The sequence below is a fragment of the Ceratotherium simum genome, chromosome 35 (assembly GCF_057802395.1).
Source record: "Ceratotherium simum simum isolate JZ-2026a chromosome 35, ASM5780239v1, whole genome shotgun sequence".
Classification (NCBI taxonomy): Eukaryota; Metazoa; Chordata; class Mammalia; order Perissodactyla; family Rhinocerotidae; genus Ceratotherium; species Ceratotherium simum.
In genome coordinates, this window is record NC_141934.1 from 25,222,426 (window position 1) to 25,241,184 (window position 18,759).

General features: G+C 38.6%; 1 protein-coding gene across 14 annotated transcripts in view; it reads right to left on the bottom strand.

Annotated features, from left to right (window-relative positions):
* Positions 1–18,759, bottom strand: part of MPHOSPH9 (M-phase phosphoprotein 9) — a 62,573-nt gene that overhangs the window by 19,967 nt on the left and 23,847 nt on the right. For 13 of the 14 annotated variants that reach the window (XM_087423398.1, XM_087423390.1, XM_087423387.1 and 10 more), the window contains 7 exons: positions 18,593–18,718; positions 17,973–18,433; positions 17,474–17,629; positions 14,285–14,372; positions 11,554–11,769; positions 1,346–1,393; positions 71–135 (listed from right to left, as the gene is read on the bottom strand). In XM_087423398.1, coding sequence (XP_087279524.1) covers positions 71–135; positions 1,346–1,393; positions 11,554–11,769; positions 14,285–14,372; positions 17,474–17,629; positions 17,973–18,433; positions 18,593–18,718 — 1,160 coding nt within the window. The remainder of the gene's footprint in view (positions 1–70; positions 136–1,345; positions 1,394–11,553; positions 11,770–14,284; positions 14,373–17,473; positions 17,630–17,972; positions 18,434–18,592; positions 18,719–18,759) is intronic. The other variant, XM_087423391.1, reaches the window with a different exon arrangement.

Genomic DNA, 18,759 nt, shown 5'->3' on the forward strand with positions numbered 1-18,759 from the left:
AAACACACACATTTAAGTGCTGAAAGAATAATGAGAGGTACTTGCTTATTAGTAAGACAATACATTTTACCTTTTCAAATCAGAAATCTGAGTATGTGCATCAAGCAATTTGTTCTCAGTTATATTTAACGTATCCTACAAAAATAAAGGAAAAATTCAGATAACTGAAGATAAATATTCAGATGTATTCCTTTTATTTTAAAATGCATAATACAGGGACCAGCCACGTGGCATAGCGGTTAAGTGCGCGCGCTCCACTGCTGGCAGCCCGGGTTCGGATCCCGGGCGTGCACCACCCCGCACCGCTTGTCAGACCATGCTGTGGCAGTGTCCCACATAAAGTGGAGGAAGATGGGCACGGATGTTAGCTCAGGGCTAGTCTTCCTCAGCAAAAAGAGGAGGACTGGCATGGACATTAGCTCAGGGTTGATCTTCCTCACATACATACATACATACATACATACATACATACATAAATAAATAAAATGCATAATACAATACTAATCTAAGGCTACCTCAGAGAGCTACAAAGAAAATTAGGCAGATATTCAGCAAGTATGGGATCAACCACAGAGCCAACAACCATGATTCAAGGAAAAAAATGAGAGCAAAACACTAGTTTATACAAATAGCTGTGTGCAGGTCCCCTGTGTAACAGGTATGGCCTCTTATGCTTTGCTTGATTAGAAACAATCCAGGGTTAAAACGGACGCATTTTAACCACAAACTTGACTAAAACCTCAGTAAATGGCAAAACAAGTATCTGTGATGATGATATTTCAGATATAACAACTGGCTCCTGATCACCCCCCACCCCAGAACTCGTGGCTGCCTAGCTGTGCCGGCCTTTTCACTAACCTCAAATAATCTCAACCCTGCATTTTATGCAACAGAAATACTTGGACCCCACTTCCAGCATTATTGTGGGGTTTCAATGAATACAAATATGTAGTTCCCAAACAGAGCTTTAATTAAGAACTCAAACATAATCAATAAACTCAACCCCATGAAAAGCTAATGCTTTGAAAAACAAAGCTTTATATTTAAATAGTATTAAATAATTATTTGCATCTGTATGGTATCTTATAGTCTTCTAAAAATTTCACCTCAATCTCATCGCAAAAGCAATCACCATTCAATAAATATTTGTTAAATTAACGAATCCAACAAAATTGTGAGTTAAATATTTGAAAACAAGAATATTGACCCAGAGAGGATAAGTGAGTGGTCCACGTCAAACAGCTAGATGGGGATGGAGGAGGAGAGAAAGCGTCAGATCTCCTGATTTCCAGTGTAATGCTTCTGCCCCTACATGAAGGTCAGAACATGAACAATCAACCATTACCTTCACTCTTTCGTGTTCTTTTCCAAGGGACTCATACTCTGCCAAAAGCTACGAGGAAAAACAAAGAATTGCACCACAAAATTAAACACTATAATGGCAACTGAGCAACAGTCTACAAAAAAACTGCCCATACTCTCCAAAATGCCAATGTCATGAGAGAGAAAGATTAACACACAGTGCCAGATAAAGGGGAGACTAAAGAGATGAGACAAGTGAATAAAGGCATGACCCTGGGTTGAATCCTGGACTGGAAAAAAGTGCTGTAAAGGAACAATTTGGATATGGATTGCATCACTATTAGATTTCTTTATTTTGATAACTATTCTGTGGCCACGTACGAGAAGGCCCGTGTTCTTAGGGAACACATACCGAAAGTGAAGGGGTAAAGGGGCATGATGTCTACAACTTACTCTCCAATGGTTTTGGAGAAGAAAAAAAATACAAATCCACGTGTGAACATATATATATGGTGGTATGATAAATATGGCAAAATGTTAACAATTATGATCCTAGGTAAAAGGAATATGACAGTTCTTCGAAGTTTTCTATAAGTTTGAATTTATTTCAAAATAAAAAGTAAAACAAAAATAATGTAGTATCAGTCAATACCCTTCAGTGAGCACTATTTTAAAAGATTAAAGCTTATTTGCACTGTTCTCTTTTGAATTGTTGCATACTACTTTTGCTAAGTTAGTTCCAGAGTAAAGGTACAATCCCAAATCTAATATAATCAGGTAATTTATTTAAAAATAAATATGTGAGACTTCTGGTTAAAGAAGACAGATTCATCACAGAACTCTCTCTTTACCGAGATCCCACTAAATTAACAACAAAACAATTAAAGAGAAAACAAAAGTGGTAATAGCAACAGGTGAGAGATTTCAGTGAAGATGTAGGCTACAACCTCCAGGGCCTGAACAAAAAGGATGCTCAGGGCAAGTAGGCTGATATCTTCATACCCCCGACAGGCTCAGACTTGAATCCCAACTTCAGTAGTGGACGGGGTTGAAGCACAGGGCTGCCCACAGGGAACTGGTTGAAAGTCCTTAAGTAGAATGGTTAGAGCTCAGGACCTTCCCCCATCCCATACAGCAGTGGACTGTCCCGCCAGGCGACAGGACAGAGGAGACATGAATGAGAGAAAAATGCAACTTTGGAAGGGGGGCGGTGGGCAGGGTGCGCGCGGCGGGGCGGGGGGGTGGATAAAGAGAAAATGACTGAGGAAAAGTCTTCAAAAATACCAACTTGACTCTCCCTCCCTCACTGCCACCAGAGCCTGGCTGATAGGTCCCAGACAAGAGACTGGGAGACTCTTCTTTGGGAAAACTGAACAACCTCAGAAAAAAATCCTCCACATATTCACATCTGGAAGTTCCCTAACCAAATGGCTGGTGCATACTCTACGGTTGCCTGTAAGTGAAGGCTACCAGGAAACAAGTCCCATCTGTGCAGAGTCTCCAAATAGCTTTTCGCTGCCTCACTCTTAAATGTGAGCCTACAAAAGAACCAATATTTGAAAAAAAAACCATTCACTATGAAATAGACTTCAAGTCAAAATGAAAGGTTAACTTCAAAGAAATAATGAGTCCAAATATTGAAAGAAAGCTGTTATTAACATCCTTGGAGAAATAACAATGTTATATTCATAAAACAAGAACAGAAAGCTATGAAAATCTAAATCAAAGAAAAAACAAAGAGCTCTTAGAAGCTAAAAATGAGAGAGGACATAAATTTAACACCAAGACCAGAAGATAAAGCACAAAAAGGCCACCATGGAAACTAAAGCATAAATAAGTCTTAGAGAATCAACCCAGGCAAAGCAACATCTACCGGCAAAACTTCCAGAAAAAAAGAACAGAGAAAAGAGAGGTAAGAAAGAGAGAGATAACATTAGCAAGTTTGTAGAACTGAAAGACATTAATTTCCATATTGGAAGAACCTGTGTCCCAAACAATGAACGAGAAAAGACCCAGTACATCAAGGTGCACTGTCACGGAATTTCAGAACACCACGGATAGAAAGAAGGTGCTAAAAAGCTTCCAGAAGGAGCTCTGAACTCATCCAAAATGAATGAGAAACACAACTACTAAATGCAATGCCTGATCCTTGGCTGGCTTCTGGACTAAAAAGCAAAAACCAAAACATCTATAAAGGACATTATTTAGACAATTGGGGAAATCTGAATACAGACGGTATATTAAATACCAGTATTATATCAACGTTAAATTTCCAAGGTATGATAATTGTGCTGAGATTATGCAAGAGAAGGTAATGTCCTTGTTCTTAGGAGATATCTGTTGAACTATTTAGGGATATAATCTCACAGTGTCTGCAGTTTACTCCCAAATAGTTCAGCAAAAGGAAACAGTTTGTACAACGTGAAGACATAAAGCAAATGTGTAAAATATTCATGCTTGGGGAATCTAGGTAAGGAACAGACAGAGGTTGTCATTGCACCATTCTTACACTTCTTCGGCAGGCTTCAAGCTTTTAAAATAAAAAAGATGGTGGAAAAGGAGAAAAAATAAAAGCCATGGGACTGGGGGAGGGGGAGAAAGGAAGAGAACCAATCCACAGGTCTCTCATGGGCAACATAAAACAACGGAACAAAGGCTTCAAAGTTCTGATGGAAAGAAAATATACAGCCAGAATTCTATAGTTAGCCAAACGACATGTGAAGGACCTAAATCTTCATCCAGAGTAATTATGGATAACGTTAAAAATTCAAGAAATAACAATATAAGCATCTTATTTAGAAATATATAAATACCAGAATATGGTGCCTAAGGGGAAAAAGCTAACATAGGATGTAAAAGAATACATGCTATGTTAATGAAAAAAAGTGTAATACTTTGGTGAGAGACTTTTTTTTAAAGATTTAAAGCAATAGAGCTATAGGGCCGCCCCGTGGCTTAGCGGTTAAGTGCACGTGCTCCACTGCTGGCGGCCCGGGTTCGGATTCCGGGCGCACATCAACGCACCGCTTCTCCAGCCATGCTGAGGCTGCGTCCCACGTACAGCAACTAGAAGGATGTGCAGCTATGGCATACAACTATCTACTGGGGCTTTAGGGGGAAAAAAATAAATAAATAAAAATCCTTAAAAAAAAAAAAACTGTTTAAAGCAATAGAGCTATAAACCATGTTCATGTTCATGTATGGCAAGACTCAATATTACAAGTCTCAATTGTCCCCAACTCCATCTATAAATTCAGTACAATTCCAGCCAAAAGCAGAGTTTTTCATGAAATGTGTTAAGCTGACAGCAATATTTATATGAAATAAAACAGGGTCAAGAATAGGCAAAGTGGGCCGGCCCGGTGGCTTGGTGGTTAAGTGAGCGCGCTCCACTGCTGGCGACCCGGGTTCGGATCCCGGGCGCGCACCGACGCACCGCTTCTCCGGCCATGCTGAGGCCACGTCCCACATACAGCAACTAGAAGGATGTGCAGCTATGACATACAACTATCTACTGGGGCTTTGGGGGGAAAAATAAATAAATAAAATCTTTAAAAAAAAAAAAAAAAAAAGAATAGGCAAAGTAATTTTTAAAACAAAAAAAGGTAAGGAAACACTCCACCAAAAATCAAAGCTTGTTATAAAATGCTAGTAATTAAGATGGTATTCTGGGGGATCAGAATTTGCCACCCCAAAATGTGTCTCTTTGGCTTGATTCTTTTTTTTTTTTTTGGTGAGGAAGATTAGCCCTGAGCTAACATCTGTTACCAATCCTCCCCTTTTTGCTGAGGAAGATTGGCCCTGGGCTAACATTGTGCCCATCTTCCTCTACTTTATATGGGATGCTGCCACAGTGTGGCTTGATAATCGGTGCGTAGGTTCACGCTGGGGATCTGAACCTGCAAACCCCAGGCCACCGAAGCAGAGCACGTGAACTTAACCACTACGCCACCCGGCCGGCCCCAGCTTGATTACTTTTAAGAATAAAAGATTCAGAAACAAACTTTAACCTTCCCCCAACTGTCTAAAAAAATTTAAGATAGAAGGCCTGTCCCAGAAAGGAGCAGGAGCTATCACCATAGATAACTCTAGGTGTGGTAGAGAGGAAGGCACCTAGCAATGCCCATTTTATCCAAGTTCTCTCTCAGGTCCCATCGTCTATAGATGGTCCAGAAAACACTTATTTAGCAAACATTTGCTCTTCCATCTCCATGTGAAATACCTTCCTCCCCTTCAAAGTCCCAAACCACTACCGCCAACATCCTCCTTTGTCTTTAGCTGAAGATGGTATTTAAGGCGGTGGCTTCAGCTATTTGGGGAGTTACTCAGTTTTTCTGGGTTTCTCCCACATATATATGTTATTAAACTTTGTTTGATTTTCTCCTATTATTCTGTCTCATGTCAATTTAATTCTTAGACTAGCTAGAAGAACCTAGAGGATAGAGGAATAGTTCTTCCTCCCCTATGGTGCAGTTTCAATTCAGGGACAAATAAACAGACCAATGGAACAGACTAGAGAGCCCCAAAACAGACTCATACAGGAAAGAAACATAATATACAACAGAAGTGGCATTAGAAGTCAGTAGGGAAAGGATAATCTATTCAAAAAGGGTGCTGTGACAATTGTTAATCATTTGAAAAAAAATTAAGTTCAACTCCTAACTCATACCATAGATAAGAGATAATTTTGGGCAGATTAAAGGCCTAAATCTATAAAGCAAAACTTTATAATCTTAGAAGGCAATATACGGCAGAATAATTTTCTGATCTTTGGGCAGAAAAAGATTTTGTAAATAAGACATAAAGGAGGCCCAAACCATAAATAAAAAGACTGTATTTTGGACATTAAAATACAAAACTTGTAGCCCATAAAAGACACCACAGATAGTGAAAAGCAAGCCACAAGCCAGGAGAAGATAACTGCAATTGACACAACCATTCCACATTGACCAACCTGAAAGAGGTCTGACAATACCAAGTGTTAGAAACAATCTAGAAAAATAACGAATTCTCATACGTCACTGGTAGGAAAATAACTCGTGCAAGCACTTCAGAGAGCAATTTAGCAGTATCTAACGAAGATGAGTGTTAATAGTCTATGTCCTAGTCACTGCTCTCACGGGTATATATATTCTCATGACAGACTGTGTTTCCCCAAAATGGCCACAGCAATATTTCAGTTCACACAAGCTCTTCCAGAACCTTGCTACGCCCCATCAAGGGGTGGTATCTGTTTCCTCTTCCCTCGAACCTGGGCAAGACTTTGGGGCTGTTTAACAAATAGAATGTGACAGAAGTGATGCTGTACGATTTCTAGGCTAGGTCATAAAAGGCCACGTGGCTGTCAGGACACTCTTTCAGGATGCTTGTCCTTGATACTTAGCCACCATGCTGCAAAGAAGCCCAAACCAGCCCACACGGAGAGGACTGGCAGCCTTAGTCAACAGCCATCATCAACAACCAGCCCCCAGCCTTTGAATTTCCAGCTGAGGTCCTAGATATTGCAGAGCAGACAAGCTGCCCCTGCTGTGCCCAGTCCAAGTTCCTGAACCACTGAGTCCATGAGCAGAATACATCCAGTTTTGGAGTCTGGTAGCTCTGGTAACTGGAACAATACCCTAGAGGTACTTGTACATGTTTGCATAAGTAGACATGTATAGGAATGTTCACGGTAGTATTGCTCATAATGGCAATTAAAAGAAACTGGCAACAGGAAAATGGATAAATAAATTGTGAAAGATTCACACAATGGAATACTACACAGGAATGAAAACAAATGAACTAGTGCTACATGTATGTGCTTGGGTAAATCTTACAAATAAAAAAAGTTGCAGAATGGTAAATACAGTATGATAACATTTATAAAGTTTTAAGATATGCCGAACAAACCATCCCAATTAAGCAGACATACACATGTAATGATACAAAGAAAGACATGGGAATGACATTCACATTATTCAGATCAGTTACTCCTACGAAGGCAGAGGTGATCAGAAAAGGGTTCACGGGAACTTCAATGTATCTGTAGTGTTTTAATTCTTAAGATGAGTGGTGGGTCCATGTGTATTTGTTATGTTATTCTTTATACCTTTTTATATACCAGAAATCTGGAAATATTTCAAATATAAATGTTTAAATAAAAATAAATAAAAGCTACAAGTATCAACATGGTAAATCTCAGAAACAATGTGGAGAGAAAAGAAGAGGCTGCAGAAGGATATATGCAGTGCAGTGCAACTCACATATAGTCTAAGAGCATATAACACATTGCTATATATATTGTTGATAGACACATGCATATGTAGTAAAAGTAAAAAGAAATGCATGGGGATAACTGAGAGCACATTTAGCATAGCAGGTACCTCTAGCGGGGGAGAGAAAGGAAAAGAGGGTATTTCAACCGTATCTACAGAGGGCTAGTACATGGGTATTCAATATATTACTCTCTATTGCTTTCTGTAGGCTTAAAATATTTGACATGAATGCAAAGAAAGTCAGTGTTATCACTGGCAACATTAAGATCATTTCAGCTGAAAACAACATTCTAGCTATCCTTTGCTGCATCACTGCTACTCAAACATAACCATGGTGGGTTTTTGAACAATTAAAAACAATGACATCCCAGTAGCAACGAACATACCCACAACTTAGTTTCTAAATACCATTTTTCACTTAAAGGAACCAGGGCTCCTTGAAAAAATGACTGATTTAGGACTGGGGCTGGAAAAGTTCAAGATGAGCCTGGAACATCTTGCTGTGCCAAGAAGTTTGGACTTGATCAAAGAATGATAGGAACACACCAAAATGACACAAGAGCCAGCCTGACATGTATTCCTCAGGCCAAAACTAGAACAATGCAAGCATCAAAATAATAATCATAGTAAAAAAACAACTAACTCACTGAATAAAATAAGAATGCATGAGCCCACACTGATATGAATAAATAAAGGAGAAAGGAGAGTGTCTCCTTTCAGTAAAATGTAGCAGGAATAAGAGAACTGGAAAAACCACCATTTGGCAACCATCACAGTAATTACTTGTTTCAAGCAAGACTCCTCAGTGGATGCTAAAGCTAGTGAGTAGAAATTTGATGAGAAAAAGGCGATTTACAGAGTCTTAAATTATCCCCTCACAAGTTACTTACTAATTCCAAAGGTGGGGGAGGGAACCTTATAGTGGAGACACCTGGCAATCACCACCTTAACTAAGTGATGGAAATTAATATCACCAAGTCAACACATGCCTCCTAACAGGGTGTGCTAAGAAGGGCTCAGCTCACTTCTGGGGGATTCCTGTGCATTGTAAGAACCGGAATCTAACTGCGAAGCAACACAAACTCAAACTGAGGAACATTCTACAACAGTGCTGCCCAACAAAACTTTCTACAATGATGGGAGAATTCTCTATCAGCACTGCCCTAAATACAGTAGCCACTAACCACATGTGACTACTGAGCATTCGAAATGTGGGGAGTGCAACCGAGGAACTAAATTTTCAATTTTATTTAACTGTAATCAATGTAAATTTAAATAGTCACATGTGGCTAGTGGCTACCATATTAGAAAGCATAGTTCTATCAAATAATTAGTCTATCAGCTTCAAAGAGTTTTAAGGCTATAAAAGAAAAAGAAAAACTGAGAACTGTTCCAGATTAAAGGAGATAAAAAAAGATATGACAACTCAGTGCAACACATAATCCTGGACTGGATCCTGGACAAGGGAAAAGAAAGTTTTTTCTTTTGGTATAACGAACACTAGGAGTATAATTTGCAAAAACTGAATAAAGTCTATAAATTAAAGAAGACTATATTAAAGTTAATTTCCGGACCGGCCCCGTGGCTTAGCGGTTAAGTGCGTGCGCTCCGATGCAGGCGGCCCGGGTTCGGATCCCGGGCGCGCACAGACGCACTGCTACTCCGGCCATGCTGAGGCCGCGTCCCACATACAGCAACTAGAAGAATGTGCAACTATGACATACAACTATCGCCTGGGGCTTTAGGGGAAAAATAAATAAATAAAAAATTTTAAAAAAAAAAAAATAAAGTTAATTTCCTAATTTTGCTGTGGTTATAAAAAAGATTGGTCTTGTTTTTAGGAAATATACCTTGAAGTATTTAGAGATAAAGGTTCATTATAGATAAAGCACATATTGTGAAACGTTAACATTTAGAATCTAGGTGAAGGGAATATGGAAATTCTTTATACAATTTTTACAACTTTCTGTAAGTGCGATATTATGCCAAAGTAAAAAGTACAAGAAGTTGTAAAAACCAGGAGCCCAGGAGCTCATGTACTCACACACACTAAAATTATACTATTAATACATGTGAATAAGAACAGTAATAATCAAAGCTATGTAAAGTTCTAACAAAATACGGCATAAGGAACAGTGTTTATATCCAGCCCTCCTGAAACTTTAGTAAAATGACTGGAGAGGAATAAAAAACATACAGGGCTCGTTGATATGATGTGCCAAAAATGGTACTTTATCTCTGTGATTTTCCTCCTAATAACCTATAACCCCAGTCTAATCACGAGAAAAATATTAGACAAATCCCAAGGGACATCCTACAAAATACCTGATGAGTATTCCTCAGAACTGTCACGGTCATCAAAAACAAGAAAGTCTGAGAAACTGTCACAGCCAAGAGGAGCCTAAGGAGACATTATAACTAAATGTAATGTGGTGTCCTGGAACAGAAACAAGAACACGAGGTAAAAATGAAGGAAATCTGAATAAACTATGGAGTTTACTTAATAACGTATCAATATTGGTTCATTAATTGTGTCAAATATGCCATACTAATATAAGATGTTAATAAGAGGGGAAACAATGGAGGGTATGTGAAAACACTACTATCTTCTCAATTTTTCTGTAAATCTAAAACTGTTCTAAAACATAAAGTAAGTTTTAAAAAGTAAAGTGTGACTGCAAACAATAGAAGTTGCAGATGTGGAAGTTCTCAAAATTTGTCTCCCATGAATTCTTTTTCCCAGGAGACGTACTTTAGGAAAACAAAGAGTTAAACCAAGAAAGACAAAACACACAAAATGATAGATCCAATACAGGAAAGAAGCAAAGACAATTTCCAAGATGACAAGGAAGCAAAGTCCTAGAAGATCTGTGTATCAGACCTCGAGAGCAACCAGTTCAGACTGAAGCAAGGGTATTGGGGGTGGGGCTGGGGAGGAGTAAGTGCTAGGCATATAGAAAAGTAAGCAGATAAGAAAACAAAGCAGTGGGGCCGGCCTGGGTGGCGCAAGCGGTTAAGTGAGCGCGCTCTGCTGCGGCAGCCCAGGGTTCGGGTCCTGGGCGCGCACCCACGCACCACTTGGCAAGCCATGCTGTGGCGGCGTCCCATATGAAGTGGAGGAAGATGGGCACGGATGTTAGCCCAGGGCCAGTCTTCCTCAGCAAAAAAAAGAGGAGGATTGGTAGATGTCAGCACGGGGCTCATCCTCCTCACAAAAAAAAAAAAAAAAAAGCTGAACTGTGACCTTGCACAGAAGCAAGTTAATATATAATGTCTGAAATTGACAGGGAAAAGAAAGGAAAGAGCAATATAAATTTGTTATTTAGAAACATGGAGAAAAATGCTAGAAAAAATAGCTAAAGAGCTCAAAGTAATGGCCTCTAGGATAGGGGACTCTAAGGTAGGGAGAGGTAGAGAAGATGGCTGTTTTTCATTTGAGATTTGACTATTTAAACCATTTACATGTATTACTTTCAGGTAAATAAGTTTAAAAGACCAAAGCAACAAGAATCAAATCGAAGGCTATCAGGAAGAAAATTTCAACAGCCGAAATACTTTCAGATTTTTTATACATCATGACAAAGGATATTAAGAAAAACTTGGGGAAAAATACACAAGCTGAAACCTAACTCAGTTTCAGCGTTACACAAATCTAAATCTTAAGTGAAATTAAATCAAAGTGAAAAAATTCAATCAAACCTGTTCTAAATCTGGTTCATTTTACCCTGCCAGACACACAGATGTTAATTTAAGATAGCTCAAAAGCTGACCTGCTGGAGACAGAAAGGCGTGGGAGTGACACCACAGTTCTGAAAGCTCTGACTTCCTGCCTCATGATAAGACCCAACTGACTCGATCAGAAGGGTACATATTTGCAGCTACAGCAAAGGTATGTAAAACGAAAATAAACACAGAAAAAGTCATCATAGCTTGTAAGAGCACAATATCTAAAATCATTTTTAGCCAAGCACGTCATTAAGTTACCACTGTCACTTACATCTTGAAACATTTTGTTTTCTTGTTTTAGTCTGGCTTCTTTATCATCTGAGAGTTTGTAAGCACTCTCAAATGCTTCTTCTAAATCCTGCAGTCTAGATTTCAGTCGCATGATGGTATTATCTTTTTCTTTATTACTTGTTCTCATTTCTTCAATTCGCTCCTGCAAAATTTTGGAGGCACTGCTGGCTGCATTGAAGCGTTCTCTGAAATCACCCTTCAAAACAAAGACAAGGATAATAAATTGTTTTTAATAAAAAAAATAGATGTTTCAACAGCAACTAATAAACTATGGGCATTAAAATATAAAGAAAAGTAATAATACAAACAGAAATCAACACCTTTACTATTTTGTTAATCCTGGAAGGGAGACTAGAAAGGATTACTCTACCAGAATAATAGCTCCATGAGATTACCATAAAGTATATACAGAAACCACTGTCTGAGGCATTACAATTCCAGGATTCATCTGTAGATCACTTTAATGAGGAAAAAATAACCATGGCTATTAGGGAAATGGTTCTGAAAGTATAGCTGGAATTTGTCACTACACATTAATATTTAGGGAGGGAAAAAGCATTTCTTTCCCTATTCTCTCACTTACTATGAAAAGAAAAGAGAAAATTCAAAACACATCTGATATGTTAATATTCACTTAACAATCATTTCTTTTTCTTTTTTTCTTTTTTTTTTTTTGGTGAGGAAGATTAGCCCTGAGCTAACACCTGCTGCCAATCCTCCTCTTTTTGCTGAGGAAGACTGAATCTGGTCTAATATCCGTGCCCATCTTCCCCTACTTAATATGTGGGATGCCTGCCACAGCATGGCTTGGTAAGCAGTGCATAGGTCCACACCCAGGATCCAAACATGCAAACCCAGGGCCACCAAAGCAAAGCGTGAGAATTTAACCACTCTGCCACCAGGCTGGCCCTCAACAATCATTTCTTGAATATCCACTAGGTGCCAGGCACTAGGGTGCTAGAAATATAAGATTAACAAGAAACATAGGTCCCTGACTTCATAAAGTTTACAGTTTAGGAGGAGAAAAAGATAACTAAAAAAACCATCAAAGACAAAGACACAGTGTATAGAACACAACTGGCATTTTCCATCAAAATATTGTTTATAAAGTTACAGGTAGAAGACCAAAACTTGGTTATCACATGAAAAAAAAATTTTTTTTTTTTTGTGAGGAATATCAGCCCTGAGCTAACATCCATGCCAATCCTCCTCTTTTTGCTGAGGGAGACTGGCCCTGGGCTAACATCTGTGCCCATCTTCCTCCACTTTATATGGGACGCTGCCACAGCATGGCTTGACGAGCAGTGCGTCGGCGCGCACCCGGGATCCAAACCTGCGAACCCTCGGGCTGCCAGAGCGGAGAGCGAGCACTTAACCGCTACGCCACTGGGCCAGCCCCATGAAAACAATTTTAAGAGTAAAAGTTTACGCATTCCTAGTTATATATCCAAGAAAACTGAAAACACGTCCACACAAAATCTTGTATACAAATGTTCATGGCACTATCATTCATAATAGCCAAAAAGTGAAAACAACCCAAACATCCATCACCTGATGAATGGATAAACAAAATGTGGTCTATCCACATAGTAGAATATTATTTGGCCATAAAAAGGAATTAAGTGGGGCGGCACAGCTGTTAAGTGCGTGTACTCTGCTTCGGAGGCCCAGGGTTCGCAGGTTCGGATCCCAGGCGCACACTGACACACCGCTTGTCAAACCATGCTGTGGCGGCATCCCATATAAAGTAGAGGAAGATGGGCACGGATGTTAGCCCAGGGCCAATCTTCCTCAGCAAAAAAGAGGAGGACTGGCATCGGATGTTAGCTCAGGGCTGATCTTCCTCACAAAAAAAAGAAGGAATTAAGTACTGATACATGCTACAACATAGATAAACCACGAAAACATTATGCTAAGTGAAAGAGTTACATATTGCGTGATTCCATTTAAATTAAATGTCCAGAATAGGCAAATCCATAGAAACGGAAAGTAGAGTAGTGGTAGCTAGTGGCTGGGGAGGAGGGGATGTTCGGGGGGTGATGGCTGAAGGGTTCAGGGTTTCTTTTTGAGAAAAATGTTCTAGGCCGGCCTCGTGGCTTAGCAGTTAAGTGTGTGCGCTCCGCTACTGGTGGCCCGGGTTCGGATCCCAGGCGCGCACCGACGCACCGCTTCTCCGGCCATGCTGAGGCCGCGTCCCACATACAGCAACTAGAAGGACGTGCAGCTATGACATACAACTGTCTACTGGGGTTTTGGGGAAAAAAAAGGAGGAGGACTGGCAATAGATGTTAGCTCAGAGCCGGTCTTCCTCAGCAAAAAGAGGATTAGCACAGATGTTAGCTCAGGGCTGATCTTCCTCACAAAAAAAAAAAAAAGAAAGAAAAATGTTCTAAAATTTATTGTGGTGATGGTTGTGCAAGTCTGTGAATATACTAAAAACCACTGAATTGAACACTTTAAAAGGGTGAGTTTTATGATATGGAAATTATCTCCCCATAAAAAAACTTTTAAAGGATAAAAGTTTATAGTATCATATGAAGCCAGCAGCACTCAAAATATAAACATAACTTAAGACATTCTAAAGAAGACAAAAAACACATAACCAATGTTTTTATAGAACTATTCATTTGTCTGTAAAGTTCAACTAACAAAAAGGCTTAAATTTTTAACATTAAGTCAACAGAACAACAAAATACAGAGTGCTTACTTACCACTTCTATTTCCAGTAAGTTATTCTTATTTTCAAGTGTTCTTACACGACTAGTAGCTTCATTCAGAGCACTATCTAATTGGCCACATCTAAAAACCATAAATTGAAATGAAACAATTAGAAGATAAAATCCTTTCCCTTACAAGTATTATATAAATCTGATTCTCCAAAATATAACATATAACAAATTCTCCAATATTAGCTAAGACTCAGGATGCCATTTTCGTAAAATATATCCCAATGAACCTGATATTACAGTATCCAGAGAAAATAATGATATAAAAAGATCTCTAACAAATATTACGTGAAAAAAGCAAGATATGAACTGATATTTATACATCCACATTCACAGCAGCATTATTCACAATAGCCAAAAGGTGGAAGCAACCCAAGTGTTCATCAAGGGATGAATGGAAACAAAATGCAATACACACACACACCCACACCACACACACTGGAATATTATTCAGTCTTAAAAAGGAAAGAAATCCTGACATATACTACAACATGGATGAACCTCAAGGACATTATGCCAAGTGAAATAAGCCAGTCACAAGGCGACAAATGATTCTACTTATATTGATTCCACTTATACAAGGCACTCAGAGGCATCAAATTACTAAAGACAGAAAGTAGAACAATGGTTGCCAGGGGCTTGGAGGAGATGGGAATGGGGAGCTGTTGTTTAATGGGTACAGAGTGTCAATTTTGCAAGAGGAAAAAGTTCTGGAGATGGATGGTGGTGATGGTTGCACAACAACATGAATATACTTAATGCCAGCGAACTGTACAACTGTTAAAATAGGGGGCAGCCCATGGCATAGTGGTTGAGTTCAGCATGCTCTGCTTCGGTGGTGCAGGTTCACAGGTTTGGATCCTGGGCACGGACATACACCACTCCTCAGCCATGCTGTGGCGGCGACCCACATACAAAGTAGAAGAAGACTGGCACAGATGTTAGCTCAGGGCTACTCTTTCTCAAGCAAAAAAAAGAGGAAGATTGGCAACAGATGTTGGCTTAGGGCGAATCTTCCTCAGCAAAAAAAAAAAAGGTTAAAATTTTACATTAAAAATAAGATTTAAATTTAAAAAAGCAAGATATAGAAGATTGCATAAAATAGCTTGATCATTGTTATGGAAAAAAAACCTATATATATATGTGCATCATGATTTCTAGAAGGAAGCAAAAAATTAAGTCTGGGATGTGAAAGGAGAGATTGGGGTAGGGAGACTTCATATTAGATCCTTCTGTACTATTTCAAATTAGCATAAATACATTTTTCTTATAATTAAAGACTTTCTTTGTAAAGTTAATTATAGAACCTCAAAGTAACAAAATACATCAAAGAATTCAGTTACCATTTTAACTCAGTGTTTAATGATGTATTGTGAATAAAAGCTAATACTTGTTTGGCACTGATTACATGCCCAGTCTATGTTAAGCACTTTACATTCATCCTGACAATTCTGTGAGTTGGGATTGTCATCATTCCCATTTTACAGATGAGAAAACAAAGGCAGAGAAGTTAAATTCCTCCTGAGTTGTAAGCAGTCACACTGGGATTCTAGGCCAGGCAGTCTGGCCCCAGAGTTCATGCTCCTAACCACTATGTATCAATGCCATGCAGAAATGAAATACTAATAAAACTGTTCTTGAAAGAATGATCACTAAATAATCAAGTGTAGGTGTGTTAACTGTATTTTTCTATTTTAATTACCACACTGATTCTGGTATGTGAGATATCTCGTCCCCTGAGTTGCAACTGTGTGAAATAACAATCTGATATCACAGCTGGCCTACAATATATGTGTTAATGGCCCATTTGCAGTAGCAGTGGGATGCTCCAATTTGCAATTTTAAGTTTGAAAAAATCTGCTGCTGTGTATGCTGACAACATAATATTGGTTTTAGGTGAATCATTTCTCCAGTTCTAAACGATTGCAACTTCTCACTTTGTTTCAAATCCTTTTGCAGGTAGCATGAGAAAATAATGTATTGCTATTCATTTGCATGCTATTGATACACATACTCCAGTACCCAAATTATAACACGTCCACTTATTGAAAACCCTGACTTCCAATCTGCTCCACATACACTCTTCACTGCTCTATGTGCTCTAGCAGTTTCTAGACATAAAAATGTTTTAATTAGCTATCATTTACTAGGTGTCTTCTTAGGCACTCTGTCTTTAACCTTACAAGGTCCACTGGTGGGCTTTTTTCATACTTCTGTTTTCCAACAGGAAGTACCTGTGGTCATCTTCGCCTTCTTAAAAAAAAAAAACAAGAACCAACTTCCCCTAGCCTACTGTCTACTCTTTTCTTTTTGTCGTAGAAAACCTAAACGTGGCTTTTCTTTCTGGCCCTTCTCAAATTACTTCTCTCTACCCCTGTGCCCCCATCCCCACTACCGACAGCAAAATGGAAGCTGTATAAACACTCAGGAATAACACAGCATGTTAACTACCACAGCAACCACAAACTAGTGTAATGACTAGTTTTCCTAGAATTCTGCAAGTTAAACTGTCAGACAACTGGACCAGGAGATTTCAGTTCCCTCCTCATCTTTTTTCAAGGGGCTGTGTCTTTTTTGCCCTAGAGAAGAATCCTTTGCTGTCACCTAGACCTGAGCAGTTTTTAATGTGCTCAAGTCCCGTTTAATTGTAAATAGGTTGCAAGTATGCTGTTATTAATACTAGTTAAAGCATCAAATTTTGTAGATGATTCTCTCTAAAATAGGTGTAAAGCTATCCCCTATATGAGGTCAGTCTCCTCTGTGTTTCTATGGTTTTTCTAAGAGGATACTTGCTTCCACAGGTTCATGAGTGTCTGGGTTGAAGTCATGAGTAATCTGGGTCTAAAAATGGGGTGAGAACTGCCCCAGGACAATAGTCATAGACTTCTTATTAGGGAATCCATATATAGTACTAATCCTTCCATAAATGACATTCCTTTCTGTATACAATATCTGCTCAACTGTTTCAGTATTTTGTCCATATGAAACAAATGTCCTCATGTCAGTTATAAGTGTATGGTAAGAGGTTGGTTCAAATATGTAAAAATAATTAGGCAAACGTTTCTGTGTTAAAATTTTCCAAGTGTTTTATCATCACAATATACTACACTGTGGGGAAAATAATATATCCAAGTTGGAGAAACACTAACTTTACAGTTAAATTATAAGTTTTACCTGTCTACAAGAATTTGATTGGTTTTCTTCCAATCTTTAACTGCAGAAATTTCTTTCGCCTCCAGTTTCTGTTTCAGACTATTTATTTCTGATTCATAATAAGCTCGAAGATCCGCTATGTGTCGAGCATGCTTTTCCTTCAGGTTCTGCCTAATACTGTTGGTGAGAGTAAAAAAAATTATTAGGAAAGCATCTCCTCACTCTCTATCCCATAAGAGAAACCAATAACAATCACTCTTACAAGCAAAAATAATCTTTTTCCTTTGCACACCTACAGAAAATATAACAGATTAATACATAAGTTGACTACTAACAAAGTGAAGGAAAAAAAAGACATGTATCATTTAATTTTTAGATCCTCCACCTTAAAAATACTATATCTCATTTTTTAACTTAAGATTTTATAAATTACTGAAGTACAATAAAAATCATTTTCATCATTTAAGCAGACATCATAGAAAATCTATTAAGATTACAAGCCATTCACTGAAATACATACTTAGACAATATCACAGGATCTTCCAGGGAAGTCAATGAAATGCATTCTGGGACACTGTTGGCTGTACCTGGAAGCTGGGACTGACTGACTGAGGCTGAAGTTACCAAGACAGTGTTTTCTTCATCTACAGTGTTGACCGAGATGTCATTACTAGTAACAGTATATACTGAAGGAAACGTAGAGCTGGTCCTACTTTCATTCTGGAATGCATGATTTTTCCACGGGTCCATTGGTGAAGCTTTTGTATTTGAAGGATATTTTGGAAATCCAGATAACTGAGAAGCGACATTACTTGCTTGTGAAAATGAGTCTATGTCAGAGTGACTAGACATAGTGGGTTCTAGAACAGAGTCTGGTGAAAAGGATATTCCGTCATCAAGGGCATTCAAAAAGCCATGTGGTTGAATCCCTGAAATCTGCTGATTTGGCTTCATGTGTAACGTTGGATCTAGAGTCAGTATCTAGAAATAAGACAGACAATGTAAGGTTCCACCCTCAGTATTCAGTTTTTGTTTTTACGTGAGTAGGCTTTAGATCTCCTAGGGAAAATTAAGCTTAAGACAAAGTTAGAGTTATGAAGCATCTTTCATTTCCACTCAGCAGAGTGTTGACAACTTTACCTCTGGTAGATGATTTGGGTTGGAAGCAGAGATGAGATTCCTCTCAGGTAACTGCTTGTTTTCCCTTTGTTTTTTATGATAAATATCCTTCAGTGATGGTAGCTTCATCTCATTACTAGTATTAGACTTAAAAATATGAAACAAAATTATTTAAATGGTATTATCAA